Raw genomic sequence first — 19,141 nt, 5'->3', positions numbered from 1 at the left:
GGTCCTTGTTGGTTATCTATTTTAAATATAGTAGTGTGTACATGTTAATCCCAACCCCCTAATTTATCCCCCCCCTTCCCCTTTGGTAATCATAAGTTTGTTTTGTATGTCTGGTCATCACTTTATCTTCATAGTCACTGTAGGAAATAAGCAAGGTATCCTCACTTGTGATTAACTTATGGATTAATTTATTAAAGTATGGAAAATGTGCTATCATTATGAAGCTTCCCCAAGTTTCAATGTCGAAACTTCCTCTTTTTTTGAGGGAGAGGGTGTTGAATGGATTAGCCATGGTAGATTTTCTGAGAGGTTTTAACTTTTTTTTTTAATTACAAATTTTCCCTTCCTTCAAAAAAAAAAAAAAGGAGACCATTTTAAAGGAGGCTTATCCTGTGACTTAAGGCTGTCACTCGAATGGGCAGTACATCTTAATGAATGGTGCTAATCGCATTAATATTCTATACTACCACATAAAAGCATAGCACAGAGATATGTTAATAAGAGATACAGGCTGTAGTTACAGCACTTCAGTAAACTGTGGGACATAAGAGTTCCCAGATGGAAAGAGAAGAAAAGAGACAATGTGGTTGAGGGATCAAGGCAGAAGCGGTGGGGAGGCAGGGGCTGCAGAATGAGAAAGTCTCAGACTTGAAATAGCCCAAGGAGAGAGTGGAAAACATGATAGAATGGCACCTAGTTCTTACTAGACACCAAAGGAGTTACATATGTACATGCAGACATACAACATAGCTTGTTTTACCAAGTATGATTTTCAAAGAGGCTTTTATAATTAAAACCCATCCTCCCCAGATCCACATACTTTAAAAGAAACTAACCAAGCTGCTTATCATTCTAAAGCTATTTTTTCAAGGGTGTTATAGGTTAAAAAATTGTACACATATTAATTCATGGTACGCACAGACACCCCTTAGTTTTGAACCATCGTAAAAACTTAACTATATAACATGATTTTATAATATCTTTGAGGATTTTTACCTTTTGATACCCATGTGCAAATTCCACTAACATTAAGGTGCAGATGTATATGTGCTCACCAGTGGATGTATATATCTAAGTTTTACTGAAATAAAAGGGTCCTACAGCCACTATTTATTTCCACGCAATGTAGAATTTGAAGAATAGCATAAAAGTCTTTTTTTTGTTAAAGCCTAATGTTTATTTACTACCCTTCATCTAGATGCCACAGCACTCAAGAAACTTGAACTGATGTTCGCACAATACATAATAATCACTTGATCCACCAAAAAAAAAAAAAAAAAAAAGCAGCTGCTTTGTAGGCTTAACCATGCTGCATAATGCTGAGGACAGAACATGATAAATACCATAGCCAATTGAAATTGTATAAGCAATTTTAGTAAGTAGAATGTAAGACATACAGCACCATTCAATGCCGAGTATTTTCACAAGCAGTGGTGAGAGGTTCTAACCCAGGGCATAATGGGTCCCTCTAAAGGGCACCATGGCGGGAGGAGGGGCTCATTCAGATATTGGTCCCCTTATCCTTTGTTCCTCTGACTACAGCTCTCACTCCTTGCTTGTCAACTGAGTGGGGATTTAGGCAGATGAAATTCTCTAGGATTATAATAGGAATTGTTTTGTTAAAAGCCTGGTAACCAATTGAAAATCCTACCTTCTCCCACCCCTCCCCAACAATCTTGCTTTGGAATGACCATCAGTTGTTTCACAAGATAAAATACATTTATATTGTGTCAAGTTGTTTACCTGCTAGTTAGCCAGGAAATATTATTTAGTTTTATTACTTTAATTACAAAATCATAAAATAAAATACATACGCAATAAAAACAGATTATGCAACAAATACCTGTTTTCAGATTGCCTTGGGACTGCTTATGGAGCAGTTTGGCCCAACGCAATGACTAAAACCAGATTTGAATGCTATTATAAACAGGCATAGGCTTTCCTTACATAACCCATATTTATATTTATCAATAAAAGCTGAGACTTAAGGCTTGCTGTAATAACTTTGTGGAGAAAGCAGGGCAAATTTGTTATCTGTGATCCCTTCTTTATCTCCCCCTCTTTACATCTGGGACAACTCTGTAGTACTTAGGTGATATGACTAAATCTTATTAGTGGAGGGCTTTTCTATTTTAAGCACAAATCTGGCATTTAAAAATCCCAATGTAAAAAATTTACATAGAAAATGTCAGGAAATTAAGCAAATTAAAAGATACTGTCAACAGCATGCAGTACTGTCAAAGGACTAACAACCCCAGTTAAGTAGTATCAGGAATGGGTAGTAGATTTTTGAAAAGTAGATACCAAGGCAAGAGAGACATTTAATGCCAAAGCACAAAAGATATCTAGAGCACAGTAGCTATTATACTGACCATCAGTCCTTTGATTATTATTTTATCATTTGTACAGTTGACACATAGGGGTACAAAGAGCATAAAAATCTATGAGGTTTGTAAATTACCAGCTTGCACCAGTGCTAACCATGAATCATAACCAGTGCTAGAATAAGGAAGATTCATTTCCAGCTTCACGTATTTACATGTTTCAAAACTACCTTATTTAAGAAAATATAAACTACCAAAATTGTTAATATCATCTTTTCAAAGCAGGCTTATTTCTTTTTATTCCACAACTTGATTTTTCCTTCCATGAATGTTTAAGCGGCAGGCAGTCAGTAATATAAATTACTCATGTGAATTCTGTTTCAATTAGCCTAAGAAGAATCATAAATGTGAGAAAAAAGAATTTTTAAGTTTGTTAGTTAAGAAAGAAAAAAACATTTTAACCATAACAAAATATTAATTCCCTTGCTCTTCTGATGCAGAATCTTGACATTATTAAAGAAGTTAGAAGAGTAGAACACTTTAGAGTACTTATTGAATTTCTCACTTTAATAATGCAGATATGGTCCCATGTAATCTGCAATTAATTTAAAGGTAGTGAAAAAGAAGTAATATTCTACTATCTCTGTTTTGTTCTCTCCCATTCAAATTTAACAAGTGGTAGGAGCTTTCAGAACAGCATGCACAAAAGATTCAAATTAGATGTCAAAGGTGAATGTCAAGTTTGCCTCCTTCTATTATTTGAATGGGATTTAACTAATTTGTTTGATAACCTATTATTTTATTTTTTTAAGAAAATTATCGTCTTCTCAATAAAACTTAAAGCTCTGGAAAGTGAACTTCAAAAGCAGTGACCATGTCATAAATAGTATGATATTCACACTGAAAACAAATAAAATGACAAGTGGGTGGGAAAGTGGAGGCATCACATAAAAGAAATGCTTTGGAGGAAGGGGAATAAACAAGGCAACCTTAGCAAAGTTCTCTCATTCTCTGCCCCAAATGCAAGTCAAATGGGAACTTTTCACTTGGCAGCAATGTTGTCCTATGACTGAAGCACCGTGAAAATGTACCCGGGGTTTGTTTTCATTTTAGCTGCATTTCTGACGTTTTACGGGCTGTGGAGACATTCGCCGTATCACATACATTGGTAATGCACTGTGCGTCATCTCTAAAGATCGCGTTATTATGACTGTGTTCAGAGAGCTCTTGCTTTGGGTTATTTCTCCAACAGAAAAGATGGATTTATAAGTATTCATTTAGACCCTCTTACCCAGTCCCCATAATTCCTACAAGCGGCATGGTCAACTGATGTGAAATAAGTTGACAAAGAAACAATGTGCTTTAAAAACGCGACTGAAGCTTTCACATCATTTAGAAGAGGAAAATTCCAGGAATAAAAGAGCGTGGGTCTACCTTAAAGCAGGAATTTCCCTGCAGAGAGAAACAGAAAGAAACGAAGGCACGTAATGCCACTGCAGCTGCAATATTTCTGAAGTAGGACACTCAGAAAAGGGCACAAGCTCTTCACGTTTCCAGAAACATTACGTTTAATTCCTCTGCGAAAGATTTAGCAGCTTAGTGGAAAGAAGCAGCACACGGGGGGCGGGGACCACCCTGAAAAAGAGTCAGCACTGCAAGGAAATTTGCTTAAACTACTATTAGAAAGAAAATATTTCAGAAATGGTTGCCTCTAATAATCTCATACCTTAAGGCTAGAATAAAAGGTCATAGCTGATTGGTACAAAAGCAGCTTTGGATACACAGGAAGTGAAATTCTGTGATGAATTCTACCCAATCACTACCCTTTTTACCTTCAATTATGCCAGGACATGTACCACATGTTATAGAGCTCAGAAAAGCCAAAAGAAGGCATACTTCAAAATGGAGCTTCTTTTCCATTAAAAAAAAAAAATTGCCACATTTAACTTCTATAGCCAAATCAACGAGGGTAACAAAACCTATTTGATGGTCAAGAATAGAAGTTAAGTAGTAGTTGGATAAATTATGCATAATGCATAACAAAAATGTTTCTGCATGATTTGATGAAAACAATCACGATTGATAAGAGGTGCTACTTTCCAAGGGCCACACTTGGGTTTAGGTAAACAGATAAGCACACACACTGTACAGTCTTTCTTTTACTGGAGTTAGTCTTCAAGTTAAGGAAAAAAGTAAATGAACGGAGGCGTACGTTTTCAAGATATTAGAGAAAAATTTAACATATTAGCTTATAAGAAAAGTGCTTTTTTAAGAAAGTTTTGTTTTATGTGCCTTAATAATAAAGAAATCTCCTTAGAGTAGAACTTAATTATGACCTGTTCCAGTAAAATCTAATATTTCATTTGAATGAATGTAGAGAGACAAAAATAAAAAAATACTAAACCTGCTAAACTACTCATTGAAATCCCGAACATCTTCCTTTTCATTGAAGACATTCATACCTGTCAAGCTGTAAATAACAGTGCATTGTGATTTGAGGAATTTTTATGAAAAGGTATTTTCGGTTTTCTTCTTAAGAGTGTATACTTTTTGCGAGCAAAAAATCATGTAGTCATTTCACAATTGTCTATACTAATTGGTAAAATAATTTATGTATTATGTAATTTATTAAGGTTTATTGTCTACTTGATGCTTTCCTCACTATCAGGAGTACTTATAAATTTCAGCAGCAATGACAACATAATTCCAAAAAGGTTGGGAGCCAAAAGCCCATCCAGGAACGTTTCCCTGTCCCTTTGAAATGCCCTTCGTTGCCCCCTTCCCTGCCACCAAGATGAGGAACAATTTGGCATAAAGTAAGAGAGGGTTTATTTGGAACAATAAGTATTGCCAGTGGTCTTTGTTTTCATAAAAGAGACAATGCTGAGATTTAAGAGAAATAAAATAGACTTCAAACAATGCTGATATAATTATATTCCCCCATTTCCTCCCCCTAGTCTTTCTTTTCCACGGCTAGCGCGCGGAAAATCAGATTGGGACAATGGAGGTGGGAAACAGTGTTGTGAGGGAGATAAATTGATACAACAGGATTCTTCTGAAGCAGCAGAAGGGAAGTGAGGAAAGTGGTGTACAAAAGGCCCCAGGACCGCAAAGCATGGTAAGTGGGAAAAAAGTTAAGAAACTGGAAGCATAAGGATAATTTATAATGCAAAGAATCTGTGTGGACACCATTCAACTTGACCATAATCCTTTTTCAGTGCTTTGCATCTTCCTCTGCCAGGAAGTTTCAGTTCTAAATGAGCCCTGCAAACTGATCAATACTATTTATGGCAACTGAAAAAAAAATTTAAATTGCTAAATGTGATACTTTTCTTCCCATTTGCCCTTCCCAATCTGCTACCACCCTGAATTCAACATTTAAAATATCCTCTAATAATTTCCTAGAAGTTCATTATGTTGGAACTTCATTTCTAAATTTATTTTCTATCTTGGACCACTACCCCAGTCACTAAGGAAGGCACTTGGTGCCTTCATGTTGGGGTTTTTAGGACTATTAACTGAACTTGTTTTAATGTTCTCCACATGTGCATGAGAGTTCAATTTGGACCTTAAAATGAAATCTACGTACTAGAAAAGTTGTTTAAAGAGTCCTTTTTCTTTTTAATTCAAAAATGTTTATGTTTGATTCCAATTATCTGTTGATATGGTAATAAAATAAAATCTACAAATATTATGCACAAAGCACAGTCATCTCTCATGATCTCTGTCACATAAAATAGTACTGATATAGATGACTGAGATGAAGTCACAAACATAACTAAAATAAACACTGGCCTATCCACACAAAGCCATACTGCTTATCCCTCCTGGTACAAATTCCCCTTCACAGGTTAACTCCAAATATTTGAAGATAATCTATCAGTTTATTAGGAAACACAATAAACATTTACACTTTTGATGAATAGCTATAAGGCTGCTAAAAGTCTAACAGGAATTCTAACTGTGCAAGAAAGATGAAATCCATGCACAACAGTATTAACTTTCCAAACAACAATATGAAAAATCATATCCTTGTTTTTGTGTTTTTTCGTTTCTTTGTGTCCAGGATATGCACTGGCTTTCTGAAACCACTGCAGAGTGCTGAATAATGTATGACATGAAAAAAAAAAAATCCCTGTTCATTGTCCAGAGAGTACTGTATTGCTTGCTGTATACTACATCTATGCAAGACAAACAATAGAACAGACCAGTAACCCCAGAAATCTCAAGCTAAAACCTTCCCAAGCGGAAAGGGAAAATATCATCCTGGATTCTAGAAAGTCTCTGAAACAAACAGCTCAAATCCCTAGAATACCCCTACGTACTAGATAAAACCCCTTAAATTTCAGAAAGATTGGTCCTCCTGAGTAAATCTGTGAGAAAACTGGAAAAACAATTACCATTTAATGTTATTCTAAAGAGATTCACTAACTCCCGTCCACCTCCCCTGTCTTATAGGACATATTTGCAAAGACTGATGAGAAGATGTGTAAAACTTAAAAGGCTGTTGTCAATCTACTTTTCCTGTATTTTCTCTAGTAGTACTTAGGAATTTTGCCCTCTAAGTCATAGGAATAGAACAAACCATGATTTGAGTTGAGAATGACAAAGAGGCAGTAATCAAATGCAAGTACAATGGATGTAAGAATAAGAGTAATGGCATATAGTTATATTTTGTTTTTTATAAAAACTCAGCATTTTTCTTCACTTGTCAAGCCTAAACATTACTGAGTAGAAAAGGTCTTGTGAAGGTAACATACATAGGATATTCGAGCTTGCCCATAAAATAAACTCAGATTTAATGGAATTTCATTTACAGTGATGTAGAATGGAATTTCTATTTCCTTCATCCTCCAAACTTCAAACCTGAGAGATAGCTTTAGGTACAATATATTGAAAAGGCTTTCATGTAGATTCAATTTTTTTTTTTTAATAATTGTGAAGTGTTCAACAAGCAGTTATCAAGAGTATACACTATACTGAGTTATGTGCTAGGTACTAAAAATATATCACAATCTTTTACTAGTGAAATATAGTTATAAACCTTGACGTATTTTAACACTTTGTATCATCAATATCCTTAAGAGAGTTGACATTGAGCATAACCTTAAAAGGCTTCCTGGAATAGGTGAAGCACAATATTAGGTTCAAGGTATCTGCGCTCATCCTTTTGCAAACGCAAAAAATACCAGTGAATAATGGAAGAACTTGAATCTCGGAAGGGTATTATAGAGCCTTAGGTACCCACTGCCCTCTTCCTTCCTTCTCCTTCGGCTCCTCTCATTTTAACGGACACAGGGAAAGAAACTACCAGGAGTAAGGTTAAAATCATAATAAGCAGGAGAGGTATTTCCAAAGGTTTCATTAAAACTGGGAGATGGGTAGGGAGTACAGTCATTTGCAGGTGAATCTAGCTGCCTTTGGCCATTGGGGCAGCAGATGGAATTCAGCTGGACAGGAAGCAGAGTTTATCGTTTCTTATCCCCGTTTAGGAAGATTTTCAGTAATATACTACTGAGTCCATATGAGAGAAATAAGCCAATCATTACAACCACCAATTAGAACAATTATTTCCCTTTAGTTTTGAAAGCAATTAGTTTTCTAGAAAATTTAAGATACTTATGACAGTCTGATAAATACCTTGTCATTTAATACAGTTATAGATGCACAGAGTGTCTGCTCATGTTAGAGCGGTATCACGCACCCGACATATAGGGTCCCCACGATTTATTCCTGAACTGAAGGTTTGTAAATAAGCAGGTGGTTATGGGAGCTTAGCTACCAACATTAGCATGTCTGCGAATTTCTGACATGGAATTAAAACTACCAAGAGAAATTGACTGCTGCCTAATAATTGCTTGTCCTAACTTATCCCATATTCCAATATCTAAAGGAAGCCTGTTAAATTCATATTCTCATAAAAATCAACTGAAATTGACCTTATCTCCTACTAGCTTGCAGAGATCACCAATGAAGAAATCTGCAGCAGAGCTGATTATATTGTGTAGGAGAACAGACAAGCAAAGTGATTGAAATTTCTTTAGAGAACATCATCAGTGCTTGCTTAGAACAATTTTGCATATAAATAGGGCATAAATGGTCTGTGTTCAATTTGTTCTCTAGTTGTCAAAGAATAATCAAGGATAGACTACATAGCAATCTTCTGTTCCTAGCCTCCCTAATGCAAACCTAGGTCTTATTAATCAATACATGTATGTGTCTGTCCTGAAAGTAAAATTTAATTTCCGTAAAGAAAAAGAAAAAAACAAACAAAAATTAAGTAACTAATACAGGTACACACTTCATCATAAGATTCACATGAAGCGATGAAAAAAAAAGACACTAAATTAAGTGGCCTTAAAAACGAATAGCATTTTAGAACTCCAGGCATCTGCCTCACTCTCACCCCCGTCCAAACACACTCTCCTAAAACTGTTTTTGCTAAGGTCACCAATGAATTCCTAACAGTTAAATCCACTGGATCCTTTCCAATCCTTATTTTATTGGTCCTCCTGGCTACATCTGATGCTACTCAGCACTTACTCTTTGAAAAGCTCTATTCCTTTGGCCTCAGCGATACCACACTAGCTTTTTTCTCCCCACTCCTCCAGAACAAACCCCTTCATGCTATCTTTTATGTGCTTCGGTTTCCAAGCTAGTCCCATAAATTGGTGGTTGTCAACTTTTGTGACATTAAAATCGCCCGAGTACCTTTTTTTTTTAATTGAAGTACAGTTGATTTACAATGTTGTGTTGGTTTGAGATGTACAGCGAAGTGATTCAGTTACACACATATTTCTTCTTTTTCAGATTATTTTCTATTATAGGCTATTATGAGATATTGAATACGGTGCCCTGTGCTATACAGTAGGTGTTTGTTGTTTATCTATTTAATATATAGTAGTGTATATCTGAATTACTTTTAAAATATACTATTGCTCAGACTCTGACTCCATAGATTTGGATTTGATTGCTTCAGAGAGGAACTGGACATGGGTATTTTTTTTAGAAGTACCTCAAAGTGATTCCAGTGTGGAGCCAGGGGTGAGAACCAGTGTCACAAATGTTTGTTTTCTCCAGGGTTTTCCCGTTGCCAGCTGCTCTACTCATTTTCCCCAGATTATTTTACCTGCTCTCGTATTTTTAACTGTCACCTAAATGTTGATCGATTTCACCAAGATCCTAGAATTCACCCTCTAGTTATTGCCAAGAGGTAACCGAACTAATGTTCCTGAGAACACTGAGTGGCTGGCCTGAGGATTATTTGATCCTTTTTATCTCCTTCCCCACCTCCACCCCCACCAGCTAAACTCTCTGTATGAGCCCCAAATGTCCTTCATTTTAACTTATGCAAACAGAACTCTGCATTATTAGATGGCTATGAATCACATACACACAACAGATGAGAAAATGCTTTGTTAACTGTAAAACGCCAAGCATGCTAAAGTATTTTAAGTACATCGCATAGTATATGCTCAATAAATACAGTTGAATTAAGAGGGAAAAGTGTCCTATATTTGGAAGTAAAACCAGGCATAATTTATGATTGGCAATGCCATTCAAGACCCTCGAAAGCATCTAGAGTTTCCTGTCAGAATCTCTAGAAGAGATGCAATTTATCTTTTCATTCTCTAACTCCCTTTCTTTCCTTCAAGCGCCAGCACTTAAGGAACAAAAGATATTCTTCATTCTTTAATCCATTAAATCCTCCCTCTTGGCCCTCACCGTTCTACTGAAACGGCTCGGGAAAAGGACAGCTGTTACCTGCTAGCTGACAAACCCACTGGTCTATTTTCAGTCATCATTCTACTTACTTAACTTTCTGCAGGATGTGACCTTGCTGACTTTCTCCATTCTGAAATTCTCTCTAACCTCGGTCTTCCAGGCATCACTTTTTGCTGTTTCTCTTCTTCCCTTTCTGACTATTTTTTTTTTCTCAGTGCCCTTTGTTGATTCCTCTATTTTCCACCTAAATATTGTAATTCCCAAAGGCACTAGTCTTGGCCTTTACCTCTCATTGGACATACTCTTCCTGGGTGATCCCAAGGTTTCTATAATCATATACATGCAGATGTTCCCCAAATTGGTTATCTCCAGTCTCAACCCCGCTTGCTTTCGTGTGTGTGTGTGTGTGTGTGTGTGTGTGTGTGTGTGTGTGTGTGTGTTGGCTTTTTGTTACAACAAACTTTTCATCATTACCACCGTTCCCTTCCGTGTCTCCATTGCATGTATTTGCCACCATTCCCCCTGTTCTCCAAACTACTATTCATCCTTCAAAACAGTTCAAATGCCACTTTCATCACGAAAACTTCCTTGAATTCTCCAGGCAGTTTATTCCTCTTTTAGCACTTTGTACATACTTATATCATAGCATTGACATTATGTATAATTCTGTCTTTCCCATGAGCCGCTGAGTTCTTGAGGGTAAAACCCATGCTTTATCCATCTTTGCCTTCCAGGGTCCTAGCACTGTTGCCTGGCCCCTACTATTTGATCAATAAATAGTTGGATGAATGCTGTGTTTTTATTTGTTTATTTGTTTGCATAATGTCATTTTTTACTAAATTTGAACTGCACATTCCAATCTAATAACTGTACTATAGACAAAATGGGGTTTAGTTGGCTAATCTAAGATTCTAACACTTAGAAACAGAGACTGAGGAGGCTCAAGGGAAAGAACTCTTCCACAGGGAGAAAGAAGTAAACAGCTTAGAATGATGACCAGCTTGACTTAGTACAAATAATAAAAGAAAAACAAACGCAAAACCCCAACAGACCCTGGTCATCAAAAAAGGAGGAGGATACTGAGTACTACATGGGCTTGTCTTTGGGCCTTGCTGTGTGGGGCCAAATCCTACGGAGATCAAGAGGGCTGTAACTTAAACCTGAAAGCTGTTTTTCTAAAAATGTCTGTAAGACCTTGATGCTTAAGTAGTATATTATCTTGGTACATTGGTGGAGTGTCACACTGCACATAGGTGGAGTGTCACACTCAAGGAAGACAGAGGCATTTCTTCCCACTTTGCCACTGACCGCTCACAGGCTCTGGCATCGTGAAGGCAGGAGAGTGCCGGTTGCTACACCAAACAGCAGGCAGGGAAATGCATGGGATTATAGGTGAAAGCGAAGGAACAGTGGTTACTGTGAGGTAGAGAGGCCCAAGAAAATGTGCGTTTTGTTTTGCTACGAAAATACTTTTCCTAATACTTAGAGTTTGGTTTTTTTTCCTCTGTTGAATATCATTTTTTCTTGTCTCCTCTCTGTTCTCAAATGGTAAGTTATACCTTCTCATTCAGACTTTTATCTTTTGCTGATCCATAAAAATAGGATCACGTGTCTCCAGAGTTTCTTCTGTTTTTTTCAAATTTAGTTTTCTTGGTTGCCCTGAGTGGTTCTAAAACCAAAGTACATTTCTTTTGTTTCCTGCTTTCATTTCTTCATAATGCTTTTCTTGTGTGTGTGTTTTTAATGTCTAGAACTATATATCAAAATCTAGTCAGAGCCAAAATAGCTAAGTTAGATATCTATCTATTGCCGAGAAGCCTGTTTATACTTACAGTGGGCAAAGAAGGAAGAGGTGGAGTTGGTTCAAAGAGAAGAAGCATGTTCTAAGTATCTGTAGCTATTCAGAAAGAAAACAGATGTGGCATTGTGTATTAATATTTTAAGTGTGGTTTTTACTCCTGCAAGGTTTTTCGTCACGTGTTTCTTTTTCCTCCAAAGCTTACCTTTGATCTTATAATGACAAAGTCGGGAATACTGATGGGCAATTCTTTACAAAGTAGATTGTAAACATATGGGACTTATTACCTTAAGTGCTAACAAAGGCTGTAACAAAGAGGGTCCAGAAAGATTTGGCCAAATTTATAGATGATAAATCCATCCTAGATAATTAAGGAAAACTGAGGTGCTCTTTTCGCAGACCAAACTTCTAGAAAGTGTAGTCCATATTCCAGGGAATATAAAGACGAGAGGGGAGGGGACGCGGGGAGTTACTCTATGTCCTGTGCTGCACAAGCACACGATTCCTATCTCATTATGGCACATATAAGATTGCATTGCATTTTTTAATTAAAAAAATTTTTTTAATTGAAGTATTGATTTGAAATGTCATGTTAGTTTCTTGCACTACACTTGTATCACGTGGATGATATTCGTGTTTTCCCAAATGGTACGTGAGCTCCTTGAGGCAAGAGTCCTGTTTGGTGTTGCATCCTCAGTACCTAATCCAGCACGTGATGCCCAGGGGGCATCCAATAGAATTGTTTCATTGTTGAATGAATACTATCTACCCCTAGAGCCTCACCATCTACTCACTGCTGAGTCCCTGCATTCTGGCTCTCCCAATTCCATTCCAATATTGAAAAGATGCTCTTAAAATGTCACTAGAGAGCTCCCAAATGGCCAATCATTGGTCTTTATCCTTTTTGATTCCACTGTAGCATATGCCATTATTGAAAATGCCCACCTTTTCTGCCTTCCTTTGCTTCTAGAATAATAATGTCTTGATTGGCCTCCTACATACCCAACTGCTCCTGGTCTATCTTCTCTGCTAGTTCTACTTTTAGCCCCAAAGGGGAGGCATTTTCAAGCTTCTGGTTTTGGATCTCTTTTCACTTAATAATCTCTCTAATAATCTCTTCCATTTCCAAAGTATAACCAGAAATCTCATAAACTCAGCCTCTTGTGATGAAATCTACACTCATATTTCCAAGAAACTTCTGGACATCTTGACCTCAATGCTCTGCTACCACTGTCAGTTTCACTTGCCCAAAACTGAATTTGTCTTCTATCACTATTCCTTTTTCCTGATCTTAATAGTTTTCTCTCGTAACCCAACTGTCCTCCCAGATAATCAAAGTCAAAACCCTAGGATTATCCTTGACTCCTGGCTACTCCCCTTCTCCTAAATTATCTCCTTTTGACTAAGAATTATTCATATGACTAAGAATATGACTAATTCATCACCTACATTCCTATAGATTAAATGTCCTAATATAGAGCTTTGATCATATTCTTCCACCGCTAAAAACAATATACTCCCATTGCCTAAAGAATGATATGCAAACACCTTAGTCTCTTATTCAAGCACTGTATGATAGGGTAACAACCCACTTTTCCAGAATTATCTCCGTACTTTTACACTTTATATAACCTATTTTCTTACTAGCTGTCCCATTTGCCATTCTCCCAAAATGCTTTGCACTTTCTAAACTCTTAATGGTGCTTCATTTGACTCAAATGCCCACTATCCCCACCTCCAACTCCTACTGCTGACATCCATACTCATCCTTCAAAGCGTTTTTCTCCATGATATTTTTTCTGACATATCAATATGGTACAGTACTTCCCTCCTCAGAACTCACACAGTATGTTATTAACACCTGGTGTATAATGCCCCTTATCATCTGCCTTATCCTGTAGTCTTTCTGTCTTTTTTTATCTTTTCTATAAGACACAAGGGTCTTATAACGAAGGAAATCTTATCTTAATTATTTCTGCATCTGCCATCATGTCCAGCATAGTACCTTTCACAGAACAGAGGTCCAGGGCACGAATAAACGTTTAGGGGCTCATTTCCTAAGCTCTGAGGTTGACACCAGCACAGCTGTAATCTGGGTAATTCAGCCAGTAGCAGCCATAGTGGCTACTTATTGCCTGTGCACATTCTGATTGGCTGGGGCCCACGCTATACCAGTTATTTATATTTTCGATATCACTGCTGATGTGATCGTCTCCCTTAAAATGGTTTTGGTGCCCTTAACTGAAATAACAGACTCAGCTGAATGGGCAGGAGGCAATATTTGGGAGCTCCTGAGTTAACTAATATGAGTTCTTCTTGGGAGGGGAACAGCGGATCACTGTGGAAGATCTGCAATGTCGGCCACTAATCGTACCATTTATTAACATTTTGATTTTCTAATGAAGAATACAGACTCTCACCTGATTTTGTTTAAATATGCAGTTGAAAACACTGCAATTAGAAGCACAATTGTAGGGCTCTGTATTTTACATGCCGGGGTGCCCATCTGTAAGCAACGATAATGGGGTTGGCAAGAGGAGAAGTACCGCTTTGCTGTCTGTGGTTGACTCTGATTTCAGATTTTTTGGCTATTTCCTCTGATACGACTCTACCTGGAGTAAACAGCATTCTTTATAATTTGATTTTTCTGCTTTTATCTCATCATGGTGAAGTAGAGGTTTCTGGACAGGAGCAAGGATGCTGGGGTTAAACAGGGAAAGTGTAGCAATAGAAAGTCAATGGGATCTTGGAAAGGAACCAAATAAGGTGCCTAGGAAAGTGAAAACGAAAGGAGGCCAGCAGGAAAAGATGATCTTAGCTAAGAGAGGCAGAAACAGCGAGGAAGTCTGGAAAAGCCCCCCCCCCCCACCCCAGTTCTGTCGCTTTTAGAAAGAGGGAAGCAGACGGGAGAGTTTTTGGCAGACTCGCTAACTCTGTGCCTGCCTTCCCCTCCCCGTCCCTTCACGCACTTCTGCTGATGTCCAAGATCCTTTACCAATCACTGCCACTGTCTGCCTTCCAGTTTCTTCTTACCGCTAGACATTTGCATTGGCTGCTGTCACTTGGAATGACTGCCAGGGCTAACTGGGCTGATATTTTTGACCCTACGTGTTCATGGAGGCCCTCCAACTACAAAGCAAAAGAGGTCCCAATTTAGATTACTTGGAATCAGTACTAAAAAATTATGCAGTTTGTGAATATATTCGTGGTGTTTCACAGTTGACAACACTATACTCCCTTGAGTACCAAACTCACAGAAACCCCATGGAATGATCTGTTTCTCTCAGTACAGTCGTTCTAGAGTCAGTATGAGGTGTGAGACTAGTCAGACAGGGGCCTTAGCAAATGTATTTTAAAAATAAACAGCCTAGAAACATGACGGCAGTTCTTTTATGGCACAGAATGACATGCTTTTACTTATCAGCTGCTTAACAGAGAACAGAATTGATAGAAAAATTATTTCAGTTTGCTTCCACTGCCTATTAATGCTCTGTTTGTTCAAGAAAGAGCAGGGAAGGTTTCTATTTTCCTTAAAAGGTGGCAGGGGCCTCTGGTAGCATGATAGAATATTCTCATTTTACAGGTAAAGATTGAGGACAGATTAGTACTGCTCCTAACATTCTGCCATGCAGCATTACCGTAAAAAATGTGGACACATAAATATAGATGTTAAGTTTCTTTCCTGCAGTCTTCCACTCTTTCTGTAGGCCATCTGCAATGTCTTCATCCACATAAAGCGGTCTTACACTCCAACCAAAACACTCTTGTCCTCTCAACCAAATCTAACCTTCAGGCTAATGCACCCATCGGGATTCACTCAAATGTGAAAAAGATGAAATATAACTTATATTGTCTTCCACCATGAATTTCACCATTGCCAAAAGCTTTTCTGGACCATTCTGCTCTGGGCTCCATTTCTTTCACTGGTTTGTTGGAGTACAATGGTTTTGAGAGGTACCAATTTCCATTTTAATAAAATGTGATCGTTTCTATTCTAAACACAGAATATTTTTGAATTGCAGGCTGTTCACGGCAAATCTTACTAATCTAAATTAAGTAGAGTTTCCATGTTTACTATTAATTTTCCTTTTGTCATTTATGTCTCCGTATAGCTCTACAGCCCATGAAGAGAGCTTTTACAGTCAACACACCTAGTTCTTCCCTCTACTTCAAGAAAGATAGGAACTAAAAATATAAAAATTTCCTTAGAGAAGATGGATAGCTCAGCCTACTTGGATTATTCTGAGAGGAGCTATGATTTACTTCAGTCATAGGGTATGAAGAGGGAAGACAGACAACTTTCTGGGTCCACTTGAGTGAGGGAAGTTGTTCTGCTTCTTTTATGTTTTTTCTTCCTCCGAGATCAATTTTCATAGTGTGGCTTTGTTACTAATCAAACAAACACAAAAAGGGGGTTCCAACATTTTGGGACTTTTGGGGATCTTGGATCATCTGTGCCTGTCCTCTCTTTAGAAACATGGAGAATGGAGAATGGACTGCAAAGCCAAAATGGCCTCTGGAAAGGAGCATTATCTCAGTTTCCTTACCTGTAAATAGCTAACATGACATCATTAGGGCTAATTACTTGGAATGATTTAATTACATTTACGGTTTTAAACCATCTTCTACTCAAACCACATGTTCATAAAATCACAATTAAAAATATTTAATATGAAACACAGCAGGAATCCTTGCTTCTAAATTTTTTTTGCAAAGCCTACAGTTATTTGAAGATGCTTTTACCAAGTTGAAACTTGTGATCACGTAGATATAGAAGCCTGCTGAGATTTCACACATGAACTGAGATCAACTGTTTAAAAACATTTTTTTCATGAGAAAGGTTGTTTTTTTTGTCTTTTGGGTTTTTTTTGGTACTTGGCTCTGAGCACTTACATTCTGTAATATCATGTGAGCTGGAATGGCTCTTACCTGGATTCCTTGGAATCCGCTTTCTGCGGTCTCGGAATGCTGCACCTGATTGCAGGGCTTCTAGAAGATTATCCATCACGCCCGTCTCATCACCTTCTGGAGGAAGGGAGAAATTGGAATTAATCTTGGAGCAATTAAAGTTAAACTACAGGAAAATAAAGGGAAAAATTCCTGTCAGATTTACATAATACCCCTAAATTAAAGACATATATCTGTTTTAACATAATGGATCCTGTCAGTTTCTGGCACCACAGACTACTTTGCTTATTACGCACCATTAAGCAAAATTCATGCCAAACCCACTGTTCTTTCAACTTAAAGACCTTGTCTTTTGTATTACTGATGACATGCTCAGTATGCAAATAAACAGTAGCTGATCAGCTACTGCTGCCTTCCTGTTCAGATTCTTATAAGATATTCCTAAGCAAGAAACCACTGACCCGGCTTAATGCAATCAACGTGCAGGGCGTGATTTGATGAAGCGGAGTCACACAAGGTTAAATACTGATTGTATTAATACCTTAAGCATTCAACCATCATCTGCAGTTATCTTAAAAGACACTATTTGCAAAACACACTTGCATTCAGTTCCTATCTAATCCATATCCTTTACCCATTTTGAAATGCTGACATTGCAGAAGGCAAAGGTGACCACATCATCTGAAAGTCCACATTTTACATTTGAGAGACATTAGCCAGAGTCTCATCACCCCTTTTAGAATGCTGTTGTGTTTCTAAACTTTTCCTATGAGCGGAGTACTCAAGAGATGTTCATGGAAATTCCTAACGGAAACGTATATAAAACATTTCACCCTACTCTTATCTTTGACAATTCTGGCTGTCAAAAAAACTTTTAAGATTTGCTAGGGCAAGGTGTCCATTGCCAGAAACTCTCTGCGAAGCTGTGGATGATCCACAGTGAGCTGAGGACCCTCTTCTCAACAGGCCTCACTGATGAAAAGGACCCTTGCCAGGTGGTTAATTTGAGTGGTAGCTAAGTGTGTGCGTCTGGGGTAGAGGACACTTGTAGGCAGGAGGGTTAAGAGAAGGGGGCAGTGAGGGAGAAGAAATTATTTCTGATGTTACTCCAAAGTGAAATTTAAATCCTACTTTGTTTAAAGAATTGACTGTGGGGTGTCAGATCACAGGAAAAAAATATTTTCTTATGGGTCAAGAATAAGCTAAAATCTCTTTTGATTATGCTCTTCATTTGACTTGAGATTTCCTCAATGTTACAAATCATTTATTTTTTTAAAATGAATTCTCTAGGACAGGATATTGAGTGAAAAAATAAAAGGAAACACAGAGGTTCTCAGGTATAATATTTGGTGAAAACGGGAAAAATAAAGGGAAAGTAGAACCCCAGTGACTCAACAGGGAAAGAGGATTGTGCACTTTTAGGAATATTCAGGCTGCAGACACATCTGAACCATGACCTGCTCTTTACAATGGAAAGAAAAGAGGAAATGAAGGAAGTCTGGTGTGGCTGGAATGTATCTGGGAGAATTAAATTTTATGCAGTACGCACTTCACACTGGTTATATCTTTTTTGTTTTTTTTTTTTTTGGCCGCACCACGTGGCTTGTGGGACCTTAGTTCCTCGACCAGGGATCGTACCCAGGCCTACAGCAGTGAAAGCGCTGAGTCTTAACCACTGGACCGCCAGGGAATTCCCATATGGGTTATATCTTATAATCCTCCCAACAACATATTGAAGCAGGAAATATCTCTGTTTTTCAGCTGGGTATACTGAAACTTAGAGAATTTAAGCATCTTGCTCCAGATCGCACAGCTGGCATGTGGAGGGGCCCAGGTATGAACCCAGATCAATCTTTGCATGACAGCTAGAAGAAGATGAAATGAACCAGGCAAGTGATGGCCAGATGATGAAACATCATAATTCTGTTGTTAAAAACGAGACAACAGGCCCAAAATGGAATCACTTGTGCTAAGACTCACATCACCAACCGGAGACTTGATACTTAACCTAACTGCAGTTTCAGTCTTTCCCAGGAATGTAATCTTAACCACTCAATCTGGAATTCCCTGGTCAACACTAGTAAGGAGATCTACCTGATAGACCCCCCACTGTCCCACAAAGGAAGGTAACCTTGTCTGAACAATCCACTCTTTGCTAGAAGAACTTCCTTGTCTTGCTTCCTTCGGCCTATAAAAGTCTTCCATTTTGTACAGCTCTTTGGAGCTCCTTTCTATTTACTAGATGAGATGCTGCCCAATTTATGATTCATTGAATAAATCCAATTAGCTCTTTAAAATTTACTCAGTTGAATTTGATTTTTTTTTTTTTTTTTTTTTTTTTTTTTTTTTTTGCGGTACGCGGGTCTCTCACTGTTGTGGCCTCTCC

At 37.8% G+C, this 19,141-nt stretch overlaps 1 protein-coding gene across 11 annotated transcripts in view; it reads right to left on the bottom strand.

The window, feature by feature from the left end:
* Positions 1-19,141, bottom strand: part of DIAPH2 (diaphanous related formin 2) — a 919,875-nt gene that overhangs the window by 155,231 nt on the left and 745,503 nt on the right. For 9 of the 11 annotated variants that reach the window (XR_008616350.1, XR_008616349.1, XM_055081632.1 and 6 more), the window contains one exon: positions 16,777-16,872. Coding sequence is in view for 9 of the 11 variants with exons in the window: in XM_055081632.1 (XP_054937607.1) it covers positions 16,777-16,872 (96 nt within the window). In the remaining 2 variants the exon portion in view is untranslated. Of the gene's footprint in view, positions 1-16,621; positions 16,873-19,141 lie in introns of those variants that run through there. The other 2 variants (XM_055081633.1, XM_055081631.1) reach the window with 2 other exon arrangements.

Source organism: Physeter macrocephalus, chromosome 21 (genome assembly GCF_002837175.3).
Source record: "Physeter macrocephalus isolate SW-GA chromosome 21, ASM283717v5, whole genome shotgun sequence".
NCBI classification, from domain to species: domain Eukaryota; kingdom Metazoa; phylum Chordata; class Mammalia; order Artiodactyla; family Physeteridae; genus Physeter; species Physeter macrocephalus.
This window is presented reverse-complemented; position numbering and strand designations above follow the sequence as displayed.